At 43.7% G+C, this 22,607-nt stretch overlaps 2 protein-coding genes across 6 annotated transcripts in view; one reads left to right on the top strand and one right to left on the bottom strand.

Moving 5' to 3' along the window:
- Window positions 1–11,995, bottom strand: part of Slc39a9 (solute carrier family 39 member 9) — a 39,882-nt gene extending 27,887 nt beyond the window's left edge. For 2 of the 3 annotated variants that reach the window (XM_021178624.2, XM_021178626.2), the window contains exon 1: window positions 11,099–11,995. In XM_021178624.2, the coding sequence (XP_021034283.1) occupies window positions 11,099–11,194 (96 nt within the window). In that variant the 5' untranslated portion in view covers window positions 11,195–11,995. The remainder of the gene's footprint in view (window positions 1–11,098) is intronic. The other variant, XM_021178625.2, reaches the window with a different exon arrangement.
- Window positions 11,964–22,607, top strand: part of Erh (ERH mRNA splicing and mitosis factor) — an 11,764-nt gene continuing 1,120 nt past the window's right edge. Inside the window, exons 1-4 of one of the 3 annotated variants that reach the window (XM_021178628.1) lie at window positions 11,964–12,311; window positions 13,235–13,291; window positions 15,031–15,118; window positions 20,083–20,203. In XM_021178628.1, coding sequence (XP_021034287.1) covers window positions 12,309–12,311; window positions 13,235–13,291; window positions 15,031–15,118; window positions 20,083–20,203 — 269 coding nt within the window. In that variant the 5' untranslated portion in view covers window positions 11,964–12,308. Of the gene's footprint in view, window positions 12,312–12,558; window positions 12,610–13,234; window positions 13,292–15,030; window positions 15,119–20,082; window positions 20,204–22,607 lie in introns of those variants that run through there. The other 2 variants (XM_021178627.2, XM_021178629.1) reach the window with 2 other exon arrangements.

Genomic DNA, 22,607 nt, shown 5'->3' with positions numbered 1-22,607 from the left:
CAGAGAAACCCTGTCTCGGGAGTGGGGGTGGGTGGGGGAGAGGACTTGCTGCTCTGTCTGGGAAAGTTTGAATCCCAGAACCTACATGAGAAACTTAGGAACACGTCCAACTACAGCTCCACGGGATCCAGTAACTTCCTTCTACTCTTGTGGGCACCCACACACACACTTTTTCAATCGCTAACTAGAGACTATAAGCAGGCCTTGCACTTACTAACCCTGAAGCTCAGCTTCCTCCTCCTCAAGGTACTACTGAAATCAACACAGAGCTGGCATGTAATTCAGTATAAGCCATTACAATTATTGTGCTCTGGCTGAATCAGAGGGTGCAATGTCCTGAATGTCATCATTAAGATGGTCTCTCCAGATGAGGGTGGATCCAGGGAGGAGTTAGGGGTAAATGTGATCAAAATTCATTGAATGAAATTCTCAAAGGATCAAAATGTTTTACAGATTAAATTTAAATTTAATTTAAATGTTTTAAAAATGTTTTAAAGATTTTAAACTTTGGGGCTGGAGAGATGGCTCAGCAGTTAAGAGCACTGACTGTTCTTCCAGAGGTCCTAAGTTCAATTCCCAGCAACCACATGGTGGCTCACAACCATCTGTAATGGGGTCTGATGCCCTCTTCTGGTGTGTCTGAAGACAGCTGCAGTGCATTTACATATAACAAATAAATATAATAAACTTTTAAAAAACATTTTAAACTTTATTTTATCCATATGAATGCTTTCCCTGCATGTATGTATATACACCGGGTGCATGCCTAGTGCCTGTGGAGGCCAGAAGGCAGCATAATCCCCCAGGACTGGAGTTAGGGATGGTTGTGAACCACCATGTGGTTGCCGGGCACCAAACATCTGCAAGAACCCATGCTGCAAGAACACTGTGCTGTCTTGCAAACCCCTAAATCTATTTTTAAAAGATGTGTTCTCTTTGCTGAATGGTTTTAAACACTGCACTTTGAGGTTCTGTAGTTCTCTGGAATGCTTTTCGGTTTCTTGCTCTCTGTTATGTGCATTTCTCTCCTCTCTAGTCCCTACCGTCTGTCTGTAGACAGCTGAGGAAATCGTGGGGACCTCCAGAGGCTCCCTCAACTCAAGTATGGGTTGATGATGTGTAACTCTAAAGTCACAAAACAACATTTGGAAGATTTCATACAAAAATCCAGATTTCCAGTTCTGGAAAAATAGAAAGCTCCGGCAGTATCTGGCACCATGTATCAAATAATGGGTGGTTTTCTGTCCCTCCCAGCTCTCATTACTACCTAACAATTCCACAGCAGACACTGAAGGTCAGCTGCCAGGCACTATGGCACTGGACTGACTTTTAAGACATGGATCTTGCTATGTTGCTCCAGCTGGCCTTTCTAGGCTCACGTAATCCTCTTGCTTCAGCCTCCAGCATTGCTGGGGCTACAGGAACACACCCCTTTGCCCCAGTTACACTGTTGGATCTTATGCCAGACGAGGGTGACTGCTTAGCCTTGGTGATGTTTGATTTTATGAACTGTATCAGTTAGAGTTTAACCAAGATAGAGAAACCATAAAGTCATTTGAACAGGCAAATTTGAATATAAAGAACTTTAACAGGGAGCTAAAATAATTGGCTAATTAGAAAGAACTTTAAAGAATATACAAATAAAAGGAGTGGCCACCACCTAAGGACAGAGATAAGAGTATCTCAAAAATAAATAAGAAGACCGAGGTCCAAGCTAGGCGTGGGGGCGCACACCTTTAATCCCAGCACTCGGGAGGCAGAGGCAGGCGGATTTCTGAGTTCGAGGACAGCCTGGACTACAGAGTGAGTTCCAGGACAGCCACGACTACACAGAGAAACCCTGTCTCGTAAAACCAAAAAAAAAAAAAAGAAGACCGAGGTCCACACGCCCTGCTGAAGAGGGCATAGCTGGAGTTCGATGAACAGTGGAAGTTTCCGAGTTACCATGCTGGTAGAACTCACTGGAAACAAGCACTCCAGGGTGTTGGGATAGCTGATCATGGGTGTCTCACTGGGGACTGTTCCATAAAACACTCAGGAGGGGTGCCGATGGAACTGATGCCTGCTGCGTGCCCCAAGAGCCTAGACTGAACAGCTGGCTGCAATGTAAGAGCTGGGTGCAGAGAAGCCTACCCAGAGGGGTTAAGACTCCAGGCACACTGCAGGCTCTGCCAGGAATAGACATTGTGCGGGGAGGCTGGCATGCTAAAGAAATCAGTGCCAGAGAAACTGCCCAGGAGCCTGCTCAGCCAGCTTGCCAGAGCCAGAAGGGTAACACCTCCCTCTTATAATTTCTCTTCAGCCTCCTCTATTGACAAGGAGTTAACATCCTGCCAGCTGGCAAACAAACTATTTAAAGGTCCAGGTACATGTTTTTGCAGAGATGATGAAGATTGAATCTGGAACAAAAGGCACTCAACTGGTACCTGGCCCAATAGTTTATGAGAAAAAGCAGGAGCTACATGAGAACCGAGGGCGACACAGAGAAAACCAGATGCTTACTCTCAGGTCTAACAAATCAGATCGGCTGCTTCTTTGGACTAACTAGGTTTCTGGACAGCCAAGTTCTAGACAGGAAAGGTGTCCCCAATACTCTTCGCCCATCACTGTATAACTAGCAGTTGTCAAGTACTCAGTAATCTACACCTTCTACTACAATCCCTTTACATGTCTCAGCTCAGTTGATCCTGGCAACAATCCTATGAGCTAGGTACTTCTATTATCCCCACTGTACGTACAGCTGGAGAAACCGAGCCCTAGAAAGTAATTTGTCTAGCCTCATATAGCCAGTAAGTGGCAGAACAATGACTTGAACCTATGAAATCTAACCCCAGAGTTTATACTCTTAATCACCATGCTAAACTGCCTGTCGGCAAAACTTATTTTATTGTTTGGCAGTTTTCTTGCTTTTAGCAAGTGTTCTCCCATTTGCCTGTTAACTGCATAAAGAAATGAAGCAGAGAGTACAGCTCGATGGAGAGCCAAGGATTAGCTAGTTTCTAATAAATGCATAGGATCAAGGCAGCAAGGAGAACCTTCCCTGATGAATGTAATCATCTGGACCTTGTTACTTCACAGCCCATGTCACTGAGACAGGATTTCTAACCCAATAAATAACCCAACTACTTCTGGCTCAGGAAACTGGAAATCAAACACTAGTACTCAAGGGTGAGGAGCTTTCTGCTTTTCTTTTCCCTTTCTCTTCTTCCTTTTTTTCTTTCTGTGTAGCTCTAGCTAGTCTGTAACTCACTCTGTACATCAGGTCAAGCTTGAACTCATAAAATCCACCTACCTTTGCCCACCGTGTGCTGGGACTAAAGGCTTGGGCTACCATGCCTAGCGTTCTTTTCTTTTGAAAGAGAGTTCCTAATATGTACACCTGAATGGCTTTGAACTCAAACCTGCCTTTGAACACCCATCTCACCTGGGATGAAAGGGATGCAGCACCTCACCTTGCAGAGGCTTCTGAAATTCCACCACAGGGTCTAAGTACCACACTCACATTTACACCATTCTTTATTACCTGGCATTTCAAACAGAGCCCTAGTGGGTATGAAATCTCATCATTCAAAAAAGCCTCATTTCTTAGTTCTTCAATTATGGGGCTGGGGATATGGCTCAGGGTTTGGTAAAATGTAGATCTGAGTTCAGATCCTTATCCTTATATAAAAATTAGGGAGTGATGGTGCGTGTCTGTAGCACCAGCTCTTGGGGCAGAGACAGGTCACTGACAGGGAGGGAGCCTCGATGGCCAGGAAGTCTAGCTGTAGAAGGCAAGCTCCATGGTCTGTGAAAGACTCTGCCCCCAAAAGGAGAAGAAGCAACTAAGGAACACAGACACACACACACACACAGACACACACACACACACTTTTCAATTAGAAACATTCTAAATAGGTTTTTCTCTTCTTCCTTTTAAAAAGATATCACTTTTAGCACCATAAAAATGAAATATGATTACACAGTGAAGATATCAAGTTGAAACTGATATTAGTTCAAAATGTAACTACTTCAGATTCCAATTGGGCAGATATTATAGGAATCTGGGTCTTGCACACATACAAATGTTAACTAGGGGGTTTGAAGTCTTACTACCCCAACTAAGACCATGGCAGGTTCTCTGTTCTTGGTGCTGAGATGCTCCCGATTTAGTAGGTAGAAAGAACCAACTTAAACAGATCCTATTCTCATGCCATCTCTACAGTGCTCATCAGGAAAGTGGTGTCACTCAGTGGACAAACACTCTGACACTGTGAGTCAAAGTCTTTTGCCACCAAAGTGTGTGGCTTCTCCTGCCGAATTAGTTATTTGTAAAGCTACATTAACACTATCTCCGGATCTTGTCCAGAGGCTTAAATAAGACAATGCATACCAGTGCCTGATGTATAGGACACACCTTTGATTCTATCATTCAGGAAGCAGATACAGGTCTCTGTGAGTTCCAGGCCAACCATATATAGCGAAGACCTTTTCTTTTCTTTTCTTTCTTTCTTTTTTTTTTTTTTTCTTTCTTTTTGGGTTTTTGAGACAGGGTTTCTCTGTGTAGCCCTGGCTGTCCTGGAACTCACTCTGTAGCCAGGCTGGCCTCGAACTCAGAAATCCGCCTGCCTCTGCCTCCTGAGTGCTGGGATTAAAGACGTGCGTGTGCCATCACTGCCCAGCCATCAAATACCCTTTCATAAGAAAAGAAAAGAAAAGAAAAGAAAAGAAAAGAAAAGAAAAGAAAAGAAAAGAAAAGAGGGAAAAAAAAGACTATTTTTATTATACAAGTAATTTTAATTATGCATATCCATATAGCATCTTAGAGAAAATAAGTTTTTCATAAAAACATTGGATCTGACTATATCCTAATTTTATCTCACTTAAACTTAGTTTATCAACCACAGAGCCTTACAAAATAATCATCTGTAATTCTGATCTGAGGAGAGACATGCTATTGGCTGCTTTCCAGATAAGGATAAATCTACTGAGGTAAACTTTAAAGTCTTATTTGGAAATGAAATTCAAAAGAGGGGCAAAAGCTATTGCATTCTCACGAACGAATAAAAGCATAAGTCCCTAGACAATGCAAAAAGTCCTTGAAATGCCACTTGGTCAAACCTACCTCAAAGGGGACCAATTGCCAAAGAAAATGCAAACTGAACAAACTTGTCCTTTAAACACATAGCCTTTTATTTGGTGATAAGTCAAAATAGCCAGAGACATCTATTTTGAATGCGTCACTTATTATAGTCAGACACAAAAGAAAACTCCAAAATGTGAAAGGACAAAACAAGTAAAGAAAGAGAAAGAAGGTTACGGACCAAGAACACTGCCACAAAGTAGGGAAGCCTTCAGGGCAAAGCCTGGCTTCTCCAAGGGAAACATGAGCCCTGAAAGCTAAGGCCAGCCATCACCACAAGCCTCTGTAGGACAAAGGCTGAAGTGGTCCTGTGAGTGTGAAGGAGATGAGAGGGGAAGCTCCCTCATCATCAGAAGTTTGTTGCCACAACAACAAGTCATCAGAAGGGTCAGGGGAATGGGAGGAGGAAGTGTAGAGGAAAGATCAACCAAAATTAAGCATATATGAAAAGCCAGAAGGAAACCAAATTAATGACAAGCTAATAAAAAAAAAATAAAAAGTTTAAATTGAAGTCCCTTATGAGGATAAATAAAGTTGTTTTCAGAAATCATAGGTTATTAAATGCCAATACCAGGGTTACCAACACCCTAAATAGTTTTATGTCAACCTGACACAAGCTGGAGTTATCAGAGAGGAGGGAGCCTCCATAAATTGAGAAAATGCCTCCATAAGACTCAGCTGCAGGCAGGTCTTTAGGATATCTTCTTAATTAGTGATTGATCCCACCCCACTGTATGTGGTGCTACCACTGGACAAGATGACCCTGGGTTCAATAAGAAAGCAGGTGAGATGGTCCAGATGGTGGCTGGAGAGATGGTTCAGCGGTTAGGAGCACATGACTGCTCTTCCAGAGGTCTTGAATTCAATTCTCAGCAACCATATGGTGGCTCACAAATATCTGTATGTCTTACTTAGGGTTTTACTGCTGTGAACAGACACCATGACCAAGGCAACACTTATAAGAACAGCATTTAATTGGGGCTGGCCTACAGGTTCAGAGGTTCAGTCCATTATCATCAAGGCAAGAACATGGCAGCATCCAGGCAGGCATGTTGCAGGAGGACCTGAGAGTTCTACATCTTCATCTTCAGCCCTCTAAGAGAAGACTCACTTCCAGGCAGCTAGGGTGAGTCTTAAATCCAAGTCCACAGTGACACACCTACTACAAGAGGGCCACACCTCCCAATAGTGCCACTCCCTGGATCAAGCATATAGAAACCATCACACTGTAATAAGATATGATACCCTCTTCTGGTGTGCATGATATACATAAATGATATATGATATATTTTATGTAATTTATGATATACATAAAATATGTGAATAAATAAACCTTAAAAAAAAGAAAGAAAGAAAGCAGGCTGAGCAAGCCAGTAAACAGCACACCACAGCCCCCATGGCCTCTGCATCTGCTCCTGCTTCCAGGTTCCTGCTCTGTTCCAGTGCTGACTTCCTTCCCTTCAATAACAAACAGTGACATGGAGGTGTAAGCCAAATAAACCCTTTCCTCCCCAAGTTGCTTTGGTCATGGTGTGTCATCATAGCAACAATAACCCAAACTAAGGCAGGTGGGATACCTCTCTATTAATGGTTGGTCAAGGAGGCCTCTGAAGATCCCCAAACAATATAAGCATTTGTTGTGGCTGTTGGTTGACCACAAGAACTAGGTGACAGCATATACTTTGGTTGTAGGAACATATAAATCAAGCTTGACCAATCAAGATTGTCAGCAATGCTTCCTGCACCACCGATGGCTTAGCTCTCTGGCCAGTGTCATCTACGACAACTTTGGCATTGTAGAGGGATTCATGACATCACTGCTACCCAGAAGACTTGTCAATGGAAAGCTATGGCATGATGACTGTGGGGCTACCCAGAACATCATCCTTGCAGCCATTTGCCAAGGCTGTGGGCAAGGTCATCCCAGAGCTGAGCAGGAAGCTCAGTAATATTGCCTTCTATGTTCCTACATGCGATGTGTCCACCATGGATCTGACATGCTGCCTGGAGAAAGCTTCCAAGTATGACGACAACACTAAAGGACATCCTGGGCTACAGTAAGGACCCGGTTGTCTCCTGTGACTTTAACCTTGATGCCCACTCTTCCAGCTTTAATGCTGGGCTGGCATTGCTCTCAATGACAACTCTGTAAAGCCCATTTCCTGATATGACAATGAATATGGCTATAGCAACATGGTGGTGGACCTCATGGCCTACATGAGTAAGAAACAAGAAGCTTTGGACCACACAACCAGCAAGAATGGAAGAAGAGAGGTTCTCTGATGCTGAGGAGTCTCTGTCCCTGCTCAGCCCCCAACACTGAGCATCTCCCTTCTTGAGTTTCATTCCAGAACCCTAGAAGGGAAGGACTCAGAGAACCCTACTCTCCTGAAGACCACCAATGAAGTTCCCTGTACCCCACCCCACCTCCCCCAAAAAATTATAAATCAAATGAAGATTTTACAAGGTTTTATAAGCAGTACTGAAAATCCTCCCCAACATTTTCAAATGTCCTTATGTCCTGGACCTAGGTTAAACTTATCATATCCCATCTTTACAGCAGCCTGTAAGACCAGCACAGACAGGATCTAAGTGTGGAACAGCTGGTTCAAATGACACTGATGTGGGGTTTTGTTATTGTCTTGAGACTATAATACAGTTACAACATTTCTCTCTTCCCTTTCTTCCCTCCAAATCCTTCTATATACCCCTCCTTGCTCTCTTCAAGCTCATGTCTTTTTTTCATTAATTGTCATTGGATGTATATATGTATAAACATGTATATTCCCAAATATAACCTGCTCACTGTATAATATTGCTTGTATGTATGCTTTCAGTATTAATCCTATTGTTTTGAATTACCAAGTAGTGTGTATTCTTTCTTGTTTTGCTTTTTGAAACATGGTGTTTCTAGCTCAGGCTTAATAGAAACCCACTATGCAGCAGAGGCTGGGCCTCACACTGTAATCTTCCTGCCTCCTGAGGGTTGGGATTACAAGCTAGCCCTGATGATACCCAGTGAACTGGTGTCTCCATCCCTCTGAGACTGGTGGTTGGTCAAACTAGGCTCTAACCTCATCCCTACAGCACCACTATCCTCGTTTGCCTACTACAGACTCACAGTCTACAGATGAAAGCTCAAACTGCTCTCTCCCAACACAAAAGTCCCCAAGCTGAAAGTCTTCAAAAAACTTGTATTCAGAATAATATTACTATAATTTCAGGAAGAATCCTGTGTCTGCTGGCTCTAATAACAACACCAGTGGGACTTTATTTGCTATGCCTTTTTTCCACTTCATTTCATTTCATTTTTGGATTTGAATGGAAATTTAAAACAAAAATAATTCTCAGGCAATCAACCTAAAAATCCCACTCTGGCCTTCTGTCTATACTTCACTCATCAATCAGGAGAGCCGAGGAGTGTGATCCAGGTAAACCAGCAGTCTGTTCCCACAGCGTTGTTACTAACTGCCAAAGAAAACAGCTCCTTAGCAACTGAATCTAAAACACAAGAGGCCACACAGGACCTCAAAGTGAGCTGTGCCTCCTTACAAGCCTAGTTCACTTCCCCATATGCTGAGAAATTAGCATCTTTATTACCATAGTTATATATGATTGATTTTGATAATTAAAGATTTTCTTCTTTGTTTCACAAATCATAAATTCATGAAGGTATAGTTTCCAGGCCTAAAGGTTAAAAAAAAAAAAAAAAAAAAAAAAAGCCACCCACAAAGACAGGTGGTTCTTGGGTGGGGAGAAAGTGAAGAGAAATCATGCCATACCCATTTTAGTGGTCAGATCATTTCTAACACTGACGCTGTAAGAGTTGATGGCTCCAACTGTCAACTGACTTCATTTCTGTTCTGAGAAATCCTTTAGAGAAGCACAAAGGTGCACACCTTTAATCCCAGCTCTAAGGAGGCAGAAACGGGAACTCCTGTGAATTTGAGGCCAGCCTGGTCCACAGAGTGACTTTAGGACAGCCAGGGCTACACAGAGAAACCCTGTCTTGAAAAAACAAACAGCTGGTCAGTGGTGGTGCACGTCGAGTTCTAGGGAAACAGATGCTCTCTTCTGGCCTCCAAGAGCACCAAGCACACACAAGCTGCACAGATACTCTTGCACACAAAACACACACACACACATAAATATTTTAAAAGAAAGAACAAATAAACAAACAAAAACCATTATGTTAGATGGTTAATAAGTGGCTTAGAAAGCCTAGACAGGAAAGTAACCCAAAAGAGAGGTTTCATTGGTCAAGGACTGACAGGTGACCTGCTGCCCAGCTCTATCCAACTGCTACCTTGACAGAAAACAGGAAACAACAGTAACAATTTAAATAGCTACCAGCATAAGTCTGTGAGCTGGACTTGTCCTTGAGCTACGTAGTACATGTACTATGTACCCTTGCCACGGTGGACAGTGGCTGAAAATGGCTCTGACTCAGACTATCTCATTCCAAGACATTTGATGAACTTTTCAAGTTACATAGCCTATTTCCTTGTCTGTAATATGGCTGAGTGAGTGTGCTGCTAGGATTTTGTTTGTCAGTGCTAGGAATCAAATTTAGGCTTTGCATATTCTAGGCAAACACTACCATTTGGCTCTACCCCAAGCCTTTCAGTGAGTCATGTTACATAATATATATAATTTTTTAAACAGTGTTATGGTTATGATGGCTCAGCCGGTAAAAGCACTGACTGCTCTTTCAGAGGACCCAGGTTCAATTCCCAGCGACCACATGGTGGCTCATGACACTTTGTAACTCCAGTTCCAGGGGACTCCACAACTTCTTTTGGCCTCCAATGACACTAGGAATGCATGTGGAACACAGACATACATGTATGCAAAACATCCATAAATAAAAATAAAAATAAAGCTTACTGTATCATTAGATTCCAAAGGGCACAGGTGGAAAAGGAAATAGAAAAGGAACACATGCAAGCCAAGGTAACGCCTTCCTTCTCTCTGGCTGAAGGCCCTATTTCCCCTCCCTGCCTAGACTCCCCGCCCTTTCCACCACAGGCTTTCTCCACCTTCATCAAATGCCTTCCTTCTCAGTCCCTTTGAGGCCTACCTCATGCCTCATCTTTCCTCTGAGCAAGTTAGTCCTTTCAGGAATAGAGCAACTGAGGCAAGGGTTTACTCTACTACTGCTTTTGGGGATGAAACTATGGAATTCTCTTGCATGCAGTAGTTTTTTTCTCCTTAAACCTTTGGGCACTGTGTACCGAGGGCACTCTGATGATCTAAAGAACAGACGCGCATATCTTTTCTCCCCCTCTGATAACCTCTGCTTAGTGGATGACAACCCAACAAATAACCCAAAGTGCGTCCTGCATTGCAGACCAGGTTTGGCCTCAAACTCAAGAGATCTATCCGCCTCTGCCTCCCCAGAGCTGGGATTAAAGGCGTGCAAAAAGTTTCTCTCTAAACAAAGAGATTTGAAAATAATCTCAGAATACCCATTCCGGCCCTGGCTTCTGTGAAAGGAGATGATAATAACAACCTACTGTAGTTATTTTCCTCTCCCACTGATTGCAGTGCTGACATCCTAAGCTTTTCTCCAAAAACATTCAGGATTTTTCTCAAGAAATTGTGATACTGATTTCACCTCAGTGAAATAGTAAGTCTCCATTTGGTTTTATCTGATACCTTGATTTCTTGAAACCTCCAGGAATCATCAGAAATGTAACTGTGGTTCCTGTCTCTTGAAAAATGCAGAGCCCCAACTTTTGGTGGTCGTGGGGGTATATAATTTTCAGAGGATTCTGAACACTCCAGGTTCTCCAGTGTATCATCTATCTACCATTCTTGGTTAAGATGTATACGGTCGAACACAAGCTTTGTTTCTACTGTGAAATGTTACATCTTTTCCTTAATGAGACCTTAGAGCTGAGAAACAGCTTCTTTGCAAATATCGCTAGGTCTAGCGTCATCCTAACGCTTGGCAGACAATGGAGAATGTCTTACCTCTGAGAAGTTAACAGCCAAAGGAATGATTCCGGCCACGTAACATCCCACCAACATTGCCACAGACAGCAGACTAATGGAGAGAAAGTCATCCATTCTGCCCTCCTGTAGTCACCCTCTACCACCAGGCTTTAAGATTCCCGCAGTTTCGAAAGGCGCTTAGGCTGTTTAAACGTGTGGTCTTCCAAGCAAACGGGAATTTGCCCACTTCTTTCAGCCTTGCCACCAGCCGGGGTGTTCACGAAGCACGCCACTCTCTTAAGAAGCAAGCTCCTTCTGCTGACTCTAGCACCAGAGAAAACTTCGCGCAATCTTAGGTACTCGGTTACCAGCCACTGAGATTCCGGTCGGTCACAGATGGAGAAATTGTGCGGAAAGAGACCTCAATCGTCGGAATGAGAGTGACACGACGACCCGCTCCTAGACAAGGTCCCTGGTAGCAGCAGGAAAGAGGGGTAAAGCCAAGTGTCTTCTTCGCACGCTGTACCTGTTCCGAGGGGTGGCACCGCAGGTGATACGCCCCCAGGGAAGGGACCAGCCCACCAGTCCCAGCAAACTACCTTCCGAGTCTAGAGTCGGGCAAGATGTCCTGCAAGTCTCTCACTTGGGTCGGAGGATTCAACAGCAAAGTCGACACGATGCTGTCTCTGCCCTACACCCGGTGCTACCCATGGTACTTCCCTCAGCCAGGCCCTGACCCTGAGTCGCCAATACTACAGCTGCCATGGCCGCCAAGTGGCACCTCTTCATTACTCCCACTTCCGGATTGTCTCACCGCCTCCTCTTTAGCAGGGCACTTCCGGGTTACAACCGACCTATCGGCCAGGTCCTTATATTGCCGCCATTTTTTAAGAAAGGCTTAAAAAAAAGACGACTGGTGTCGCTGTTGTATTCCCCATCACTTTAGCCGCCTGCCTGTTAATTAGAGTACAGGAGGCAGAATCCCGAAACGAACTCTTCTTCCTAAAGCGGAGAAAGAGTCTCTTACCCATCCCGGCGCCCTTAACCAAGATGGCTGAAACAGCGTCAGTATCCACTCTAGAAACCAGAAACGTGTGTCTCTCTATGGTCTGAAAGGTTCCCTTTGCGTCGCGCTACCGACGACTTCCGGCGGCGGCTCTCGCGGGATTGGCTGTTGGCGGCGTTGCGGCTGAGCTCGTGTGCGGCAGCGGTGGTGTTAGCAGCGGCTGCAGCAAGAGCGTTTGGCGCGATGGTGAGTCCTTAGCGGTTGCCGGGGTCCCCAACTTAGAGGGCCACCCCTGCTCGGTACATCTTCCCATCCTTCCCGTCCCTGCCCTTCTAGCGCGAGCGAGCGAGCTGCTCCCCGCCCCCTTCCCCCCGGCTCGCGGGTGGACCCTTCCCCTTCCCGGCGCTGAGTCGCGGGGCCTGCCCGTAGGCCCCGGACCTGATCCTCCTCCCTGCGGCTGCGCGCCTCCCGCCTGATGGTGGGGGGCGAGGTATGCGGTGGGCAGACGATGCCCTCCCTGCCGATCGCTGCCTGGAAGAGGGAGGTGTGGGGTGCCGTTCATTTCTCTTCAGATGCACTAGCCGACTGTAGGAACAATGGCCGGGGAACGTGTGTTAGACGTTTCCTGAAACTGACACACCCGTCACCTTACGGTTCTCCGTAGGTCGGCCTTCGGGGGTCGGATTGGCTTTACAGTGTGCTGCCTCAGCCTGCCCCCTAACCCCCGAACTTCCAAAAAAAAAAAAAAGTATTTTTCCTTTTTCAGTATCCTTAGTTGCCCAGTTTTGCCAATTTTGTCAGCCTTCAATCTTGTTCTTACTTATAATCTCCTGGGAGTGGAGCCTGAAAAGAGACTCCAGGGTCCTGGTCCCAAAATCCGGCAGGGAAGGTTTTTGTTTTATTTGTTAAGTTGTGTGTCTGTGCTTGCACGTGAGTACAGGAGCCCTCAGAGGCCAGAAGAGGGAATGAGATCCCCTGGGTCTGGAGTTAGAACAGGCGGTTGTGAGCGGAGGATGTGGGTGCTAGGAACCAAACTCATGCCCTCTGTAAGAGTAGCACGTGCTCTTAACCACTGAGCCATCAACACTCTGGTTGTTGTTTTGCTTTTGGGGATCTTCCTTTTCGGTGTGGTGATTTGCCTGCATGTCTTGTGTGCCACTTGCATGCAGTGCCTGCGACAGACAGAAGAGGGCGTCCGATCCCCAGGATTGGAATTACCTGTGATGGTAAGCGACCGTGCGAGTGCAGGGAATTGAAAACTAGTCCCTTGGAAGAGCAGCTTGTGGGCTTAACCACTGAGCCATGTCTCCAGTACTTCTGCCCTCTTATTTTTAAGTAAACAAAAGGAAAATATTTGGAGCAGGTGTGTTTGTAGCTTTCAAATGTTATTATTTCAAGTTATTCCTTAATTTGCCTTAAATTTTTTTTAAAAAATGTGGCAAAGAATGAATAGCTTGTCTAGGATGAGCCATTACAAAAATGCAAATAGGCTTTCATGAGACTAATTTTCTCAACAACAAAAGTACCTTTTGAGTAGCTAGCCTTTTATGAGCCCCTACACCACACATCCTGCTTTCTCTGGCTATTAATAACTAACAAAGCACTGTTCACATGACTACAGGTTTCTTTTGTTACCAACTTAGAGTTTTCTCTCAAGTCTTCTCAAACTTAATTAAAACGACACAGATCTTGCTGGGGATGGAGAAGTAATAATGCTCTTGCTGTATGAAATTTAAAGTGCTTTTCTTTTTTCTTTCTGTTTTTATCTAGAAAGCCTAAATCTTAGACTCTCAGTTCAGTTTGTTGATAATTAAATTTTATTTATCTCAAAATAGTTTGGGCATCCTGACATAAGAATTTGTTTTTTAATCAGAAACTAGTGTTGCAAGTGAAGAAAATTAGGGGAATAATTTGGCTAAGAATTGGGCTTGTAGTGGAGTTGCATCATGCTAGCATTTCTTTAATTAATTAATCTTGTTTTGTTTTTCGAGACAGGGTTTCTCTGTATAATCCTAGCTGTCCTGGAACTCACTCTGTAGATCAGGCTGGCCTCTAACTCAGAAATCCGCCTGCCTCTGCCTCCCAAGTACTGGGATTAAAGGCTTGCACCACTACTACCCGGCTAATTAATCATTCTTAAATGCACGGGAGACACTACATAAGACTATGCTGGTCAGGATGCCTCCTTCACTTATTTAAAGACATTTTTGGGTTTTGCTTATTTGGTGTTAGTGAGATCTAGTGAGTGGAGACCAAAGATGCTATAAAACATCCTATAGGCTCAGGACAAACCCAAAGAATTCATTTCTGTCCCCAAATATAGTGAGAACTCTGAAACTGACTCCGCTCCCCAGTGAGCAGGAGAGGAAAGCTTTCAGTGAAGTCCTGCTCCTCTGGTACAGTCAAAGATTTTGTACATTCAAAGATAAATTATTTGGGTATGAACTGGCCCCTTCAGGCAAGTTATCTAGGTGAATAGTTCAATGGATAATTTTAGTGTGGTATTTACTATATACATTTTATATTGTTACTTTATCTTACACCTTGATATGGGAGGTAACTCCTGTATAAAATGTGGCTCCGCTGTTGTGCTCAAGTCAGGAAAGGCCTTAGGTTGATATGGTGATTATAGTATTTCCTTTTCTCCTTTACCCCATGTCTTAGTTTTTATTGAGTTAATAGAGCTAGAGGCTAGTGGAAACAGAAAATGGGTTCTAAAGGTTAATAAGAAAAAATGCAGGAGCGGGTATATTTGGAGTTTGAGAAATGACCCAGAGGGTAAGGGGCTGACTTAGTTAAGGGAGTTGTGAGCCCGGCACTGATATGGAAACAAGAACTGCGGATGAGCAACCTAGTCAATTACGCTTTAGTAACTAAAGTCTGTGTCACGTCGGGGGCTTCTGTGGTGATAAGGATTTCTGAGTCGAATGTTGGGATATTCATTGACGCTGTTTTTCCCCTTCAGTCTCACACTATTTTGCTGGTACAGCCTACCAAGAGGCCAGAGGGCAGGACTTACGCTGACTATGAGTCTGTGAATGAGTGCATGGAAGGTGAGTGAGCACAAAGGTAATGAGGGGGAGGTTTTTACAGTCCTCACACACGCTGCTCTCTGGGGGATGAATAGCATGTGGGAACTGGAATCTTTTTTTTCCCCCTACATTTCTTCATTTCTGTTTGTTTGTTTGTTTTTCCGAGACAGGGTTTCTCTGTATAGCCCTGGCTGTCCTGGAACTCACTTTGTAGACCAGGCTGACCTCGAACTCAGAAATCCACCTGCCTCTGCCTCCCGAGTGCTGGGATCAAAGGCATGCGCTACTACGTCCTGGTTCCCCCCTACATTTCTTGAAGTACTCATTTAAGCAGGAAAAATAGGTTTTTAGTGTGGGATATTACTTGTTACTGCATTTTGTTACGATATGTGGTGCGTTTTATATACATCTCTCTGACATATTCTGCTAAACTGTAACACTCTTGAGTTACTGTTGGTTCTGAAACGTAAAATAAGTTAGTTCAGGGAAAGTCAAGATTCACAGGAACAGGTCAGTATGATTTATAGTGCATATGCTAAACTCACAGCAGACTCATACCCAGGGAGCCGTTAGAGCACAGGCTGTTTGCTGCTAAGTGGATTTGGTTTTGTGCTTAATCATTACATATTAACTGGTTGTACTGCCTAACATTGCTAGGAAATTGTTCTTTGCTTCTTTCTATCAAAAAGTTATATAGTTGGTTTGGCTGCACAATGGATCCCTAAAACTGTTGATTATTCAAAACTAACTGGGTTTATTAGCCTCCAAATGGAGCTGATTATAACTGTGCAAACAAAAGCTGCTGATAATAAGGATGACTTCTAGGAGCCTGTGCAATACGCTTGGCACTGCCATCACATTCAGCTCCTAAAGATGGAAAGGGAAGGCGGGTGATGTGACACACACCTTTAACCCCAGCACTTGGGAGGTAAAGGAGGTAGATACTTGAGTTTGAAGCCACCGTGGTCTACAAACTGATTTCCTGCACAGCGAGGACTACATAGAGAAACCCTGTCTTATTTATTTATAAAAAGGGGAAAGTTGGGTTTTTCAGGGAGAGGAGAGGCTTGCAATGTCTTCAGGTCCATTTTGCTAACCTTTTGTTATTAAGGTCAACTACATAGCAGAAGAACTGCCTTCGACAGAATGTCTCTGGGTCCGTGTTGTAATGTTTGAACTGAAGACGGTGGCCTTTCCTAGCCTTGTAACTTTATTGTCTATTTATGACAGAGTTTTGATACCTATCCAGGCCAATATTCAGGAATGCAAGATTACCTACTGTGGCTCCTGGGTACTGGGATTGTAGATAATCTGCCACCATGTCTGCCTCTAATGTTTTGAATTACTGTACTTTAATTGCTATATGGGTTTGAGTTTGTAGAAAAGTTGAACAGAGTATAAAGTTAGTCCCCCTGCCTCTATCGGTTATTAACATCTTATGGTAGGTTGTTACAGTGATGGACTGGGGCTAACACATTGGTAACTCAGTCTCGTAGTTTACATTAGGGTTCATTCTGTGTTGTCCAGTATGTGAATTTTGCCAAATTGGTTGACTTGTCAATATAGAGTCATAAAGAAAGGTTTCATTGCCCTAAAATTAATGCCTGCCTTGCCCTCCAAGCCCATGGCAATGACTAGTCTTTAACCCTGTAGTACCCAAACAGAGTAATATGTAAGTAATGTTACACAGTTTTTTAAAAAAAGATTTATGTATGTATTTTATTTATTTGAGTACACTGTAGCTGTCTTCACACACACAAGAAGAGGGCATCAGGTCCCATTACAGGTGATTGGGAGCCACCATGTGGATGCTGGGAATTGAACTGAGGACCTCGGGAAGAGCAGTCGGTGCTCTTAGCCACTGAGCCATCTCTCCAGCCCAATATTACACATTTTTTGATGAAGAAATAAGAAAAAAGTATAAATGTTGAGTACCTGTGGGGATTGTTTTTCAAATGTTTCCATCCCACGGTTAATTAAGCCCATGGATGCTGACCCCGCACAGGCCCAGTGTGCTGGTTGTGACTACTGCAGACAAACTTTTTGTGCTGGTTTCTGCAACACCAGCATAAAAACAGGATGCATTTAAGGTTCTTCTCTGTTTTATAACTTGATTTCATTTTTTAGATTACAAATGGTCATTTATGAGCTTAAAGTGTAGCTTATTTTATAGAATAGTTGCCTAGCGTGTACAAAGCCTGAATTTGTTCCTTGGCACCCCATAAACAGGCATAGAGGTCCGAACCTGTAGTTCTAGCACTTGGGAAAGGGAGGCAAGAAGATCAGAAGTAGTTCAAGTTTATCCTCAGTTACAGTGATTTCAAGGCTAGCCTGGGCTACATCCTATTGAAAAGGAAAAAACAAAATTAAACGACAAACAGTGGTCATTACCCTTGTGTGTAATTCCAGCACTACTGAGGCTAAGGTCAAAGGAGGATGTGGAAGCCAGCCTGAGCTACATAGTAAGTTGCAGGACAGCATGAGCTGGATACTGGGTGCTTTCTGATAAAACCCGAGTGGGTAGGGTGTAGAGGGTACCTTAGAGGCTGGGGCATTGCTCCGTAGTAGAGAGTTTGCTTAACATTCATGAAGTCCTGGGTTCATGCCTACCAATGCCAAAAGCAGACACTTTCTCTACCTTGAAAATCTGCCTCTATATCCTTCCCTTCCTCCTTCCACTCAAATCTGATGCTGGTAAATTTATTTACCAAATTTATTGGTAAGAGCTTTATATGGAGTTTAAGTTTCTTTTCTTTTTTGGTGGGAGGTATATAGAAATAGAGCTGATTTCATGTATGTTACAGCCTTGATACTTCATTTGTTCATTCTAATCATGTCTTGGTGGCTTCATATCTACAAGACCACCTCATACGCAAATAGAGGCAGTTTACTTCTTCTCTGGTCTAGCTAGATGCCTTTTTACTTCTTGCCTCTTTGTTGTGGCAACAGCCTGCAGTGAAGTGCTGAGTCAATGTTCATTCTTCCTCCTGATGGTAGCAGGCAGTCTGTGTCCATGCAACAGGCCAGTGCTTGTAAAGATGCGCAGTGAAGTTACCTTCCTGGGTAACTTGACTTCCTTTTTAATTCTTAGAGTTACAGGATTTCAGTGTAGTGTGCTAGTAGCCATTAAGGGGGGAGGGATAGCTCAGTAAAGGCATAAGCACCAATGAATGTGAGAGTCCAAAACCCCTGTAAACAAGCCAAACCTGTGCTTGTAATCTGATGCTGAAGTGTAGAGACAGGTGGATCCTAGCAGCTCGATGGCCAGCCTCATCTGAGTAAGATACAGGCAGTGAAAACACCCTGTCTGTCGCAAAAGTGGGAGAAGATGGATGGCATTTTACTTCCGTTTCCTCTGTGTAGCCCTGGCTGTCCTAGAACTTGCTCTGTAGACCAGACTGGCCTCCAACTCACAGAAATCTACCTGCTTCTGCCTCCTGAAAGCTGGGATTAAAGGTGTGCAGGAACTCAACCCCAGCTTTTAAAAGTTACTTTAGAGGTTCCTTAAGAGCTTATACATATACTACAATATAGGGCATGTTGCCCACAAGTAACTAACTTGTTCCTTGAGCAAGGTGGTAGCAATGGGCTGAACAGGTAAGTTCCCCCATTTGTAGAACACTTTCCTGGTTGGAAGTTAACAGGTAATGTGCTCTGTTGATAATTGTTAATGCTACCATTATTGATTGTGGAGGTTTGGTTTGGGTTTTTTGAGACAGTTTATAGTAAGCCAGACTGAAACTCACTGTGGCTGAGGATGAGCGAGAACTTCTGCCTTAGCTTCTCAAATACTGGGATTACATATGTGACCACCACACCTGGTTTTCTTCTTATTTTGGAGTATTTACAAGCTTTGCTTGTGCTAATGTAATGCTTCATATATGTTACTTCAGATAGACTCCGTACATCTACATACAGTAAACCCTATGGAAGGGGTTTACTGTTTGTCAGGTGGTTTCTGGGCAGAGTTGTCGGTCTTCGTTGTGTGATAAATAAGCTAGCTTTCTGGATTCCTCTGGAGTCCAGCATCTAGGCTCGTCGGTGCCGTATTAGGGTAAGTTCCAACTTTGTCACCAATTACTGTGACTTCTTCCATTGCATCAAAATTTAAAGGTAAAATAGGAAATTTCCGTATTCTGCTCTCCAGCTTTAGAAAGATTTACTGGGAACCTTGATAAAAGAATCACACTATGGAGGCCGGGCGTGGTGGCGCACACCTTTAATCCCAGCACTCGGGAGGCAGAGGCAGGCGGATTTCTGAGTTCGAGGCCAGCCTGGTCTACAAAGTGAGTTCCAGAACAGCCAGGGCTATACAGAGAAACCCTGTCTCAAAGAAAAAAAAAGAATCACATTATGGGCTGGAGAAATGGCTCAGCAGTTAAGACCACTGGCTGCTTTTCCAGAGGTCTTGAGTTCAATTCCCAGCAACCACACGGTGGCTTACAACCATCTGAAATGGGATCTGATGCCCTCTTCTGGGGTGTCTGAAGAGAGTGACAGTGTACTCACATGTTAAGTAAACAGACAAGTAATTTTTTTAAAATTCTGATTTAAAAAAAAAAAGAATCACACTACAGCCTGATCATGGTGGCACGTACCTTTAATTCCAGCAGAGGAATTAAATTGGGAGGCAGAGGTAGGAGAATCTGAATCCCAGGACAGCCAGGGTTATGTAGACAGACCCTGTCTTGGGGAATGGAAAAACAACAACAAAAGAATCACAATACTATATGGAAAGGGTCATTGTTAATGACCAAACAAATACAGGCCCTGAGCTAGCGGTCTATCCAGATGCCTAGCCCAGACTTTAGTGTTTTGTTCAACTGCAGGGGTTTGAAGTAACCATCTAATTATAAAGCACAAAATAGTTATCAATACTGTCATAAATTTAAATTGCTAGTCACAGAAATTAAAACAAAGTCCTTTTCCAGGTCAGTCTTCCTACGGCAGATACAGCACTGCTATGTTCTCATGTTCTCCCACAGGTGTTTGTAAAATGTATGAAGAACATCTGAAGAGGATGAATCCCAACAGCCCTTCCATCACATACGATATCAGTCAGTTGTTTGATTTTATTGACGATCTGGCAGACCTCAGCTGTCTGGTGTAAGTATTAGCCACTATATCTTTTAATTTGTATTTTTCTGGTTTTTGTCCATTTATATAGTTGCCAGTGTTTCACTTACATGTAAATAAAAAGTTAAAATAACGCTATAGAGCTGAAGGCATGAGGGGCTTGGCAGTTGCTAGCTTGAGGTGAGGATAGACGGGCTCCACGTTGTGTGGGATAGTCCTTGTCTTGGGTTCTTAGCCCTTTTACTTTTTCCTAAATTGTTTTCAGATTAAAACCAAGGGTCTGTTCTTGAAGTCTTAGTCCTACCCTGTGTAAACAGGGCTTGTTTTGTTTCGTTGGTGTGAGATTTCAGATTCTGGCCTGCTTGTTACATTTTATTGTCAGTAGTACACCTTGAAGTAGACTAGATTGGTACTTATTTAATTAGAATATATGAACAGAGCATGATCCTAGGAAATTATTCACTTTTTGGAAATTTCCATAAAACAACATTAGTAAAGAACTGATTGCCGGGCGTGGTGGCGCAAGCCTTAATCTGGCGCACACCTTAATTCCAGCACTCGGGAGGCAGAGGCAGGCGGATTTCTGAGTTCAAGGCCAGCCTGGTCTACAAAGTGAGTGCCAGGACAGCCAGGGCTACACAGAGAAACCCTGTCTCGAAAAACCAAAAAAAAAAAAAAAGAACTGATTGCTAATATTTGATTAGTCGTGTTAGACAATAGGAAGTCTATGCGCTGTAGTAAACGACCTCTGGCCTGGCTGCAGAAAAAAACTGGTGTTGGTAATATAGAGCATTCCTTCTTTGGAGTTTATTTTCCTTATTGGAAGTTGGCCCTGTGGGGGCGGGGGGTACAGGCTTGTGATCTCAGCTAATTGAGAGGGTGAGGCAGGAGGATGGAAAGTTTAGTTTAAGGCTAGACAATTTAGCGTAGACTTGGGTGTGTATAGCTCAGGGTAAACTGCCTGCTTACCAGGCACGAAGCCCCATTTCAGTCTTTAGTGCTGTGAGTCATAATAAGGTAGCTTTAGCTTAGTGGGTCCTGGTGAGGGTTCTGATGCCTGGAGTGTTGAGCTGTACTGTGTATAATGGATGGCAAGATTTATGATCTGAGGGAAATGAATCTTGCCTAGCACCACTTGGCTATTAGGTTGCTTCACTTTAACCCTGGATTTTCTTACTTCCTTTTTATTTTTAAACATAATTGTAGCTACTTACAGGAATATTTTTTAGAAAGATGAAGAGAGCTAATTCAGATACTTAAAGTAATATCCTGTGCTTAGTAACAACTTTGTGGGGTTGGGGGTCTCTGTTTAGCCCTGGCTGTCCTAGAACTCACTCTGTAGTAAACCAGGCTGGCCTTGACTTAGAGATTCACCTGCCTCTGCTTCCCAAGTGCTGGGATTAAAGGCCTGTGCCACCACCTGGCTAATTTTAATTTTAAAACATGCTATCACTTGTCTAATTTATTATTACTATTATTATTTGTATGGTTGTCTTGTCTGCATCTTATGTCTGTTAACTACATGTGTTTCTGATGCTCTCAGGGGCCAGAAGAGGGGTGTCAAACCCTCTGGAACTGGAGTTACATACAGATGGGTATGAGCCGTTGTGTGGGTGTTGGGAGTTGAACCCAAAGTCCTCTGGAGCCATCTTTCGAGCACCCTCCCCCCAGTTTGTCTTTTAGGTTTGTTAGTTTGAGATAGGGTGTATCCCTGACTGTCCTGAAACTTGCTCTGTAGACCAGGCTGGCCTCAAATTCAAGTGTCTGCCTCTGCCTCCAAGTGCTGGGATTCTATACCACCACACCTGGTGCCCTTGTTATACTACAGATTTTTGTTTGTTTGTTTGATATTTTCTGTGTATAGGTGTTTTCGTCTGCATATATATCTGTATACTATGTACATGCAGTGCCTTCAGAAGTCAGAAGAAGACATTGGATCCCCTGGTACTGGAGTCACAGACCCATGTGATCTTTACATGTGGGTACTGGGGATCAAACCCAGATCCTCTAGATAGAGAGCAACCAGTGCTCTTAACCACTCCCTAAGCTGTCTCTCCATCCCTGTACTGCAGCTTTAGTGTGTATTCCTCCACATAGAGTTGAGTTTCAGGCCAGCTGGAAAGTGTCTGTTCAACTCTCATAAAGATAACCTTGACTGACTCAGTGTACTGCAGACCTGAAAACCTGCTGCTGTTGCTGCTGCTGCGAGTCTTCCTGCCTTCCCCTTTCCTTCTAAAAGAGATGCTCTTCTGAAATTTTCATCTGTAGGCCTTTGGTTTTTATTTTAAAAAGCAAATCTTAAAACTGTGAGTTCCGCCAGGCGTGGTGGCGCACGTCTTTAATCCCAGCACTCGGGAGGCAGAGGCAGGCGGATTTCTGAGTTCGAGGCCAGCCTGGTCTACAGAGTGAGTTCCAGGACAGCCAAGGAAACAGA

Source organism: Mus caroli, chromosome 12 (assembly GCF_900094665.2).
Source record: "Mus caroli chromosome 12, CAROLI_EIJ_v1.1, whole genome shotgun sequence".
Taxonomy (NCBI): Eukaryota; Metazoa; Chordata; class Mammalia; order Rodentia; family Muridae; genus Mus; species Mus caroli.
Note: the sequence above shows the minus strand (reverse complement) of the source record. Positions and strands in the feature narration are given on the sequence as shown.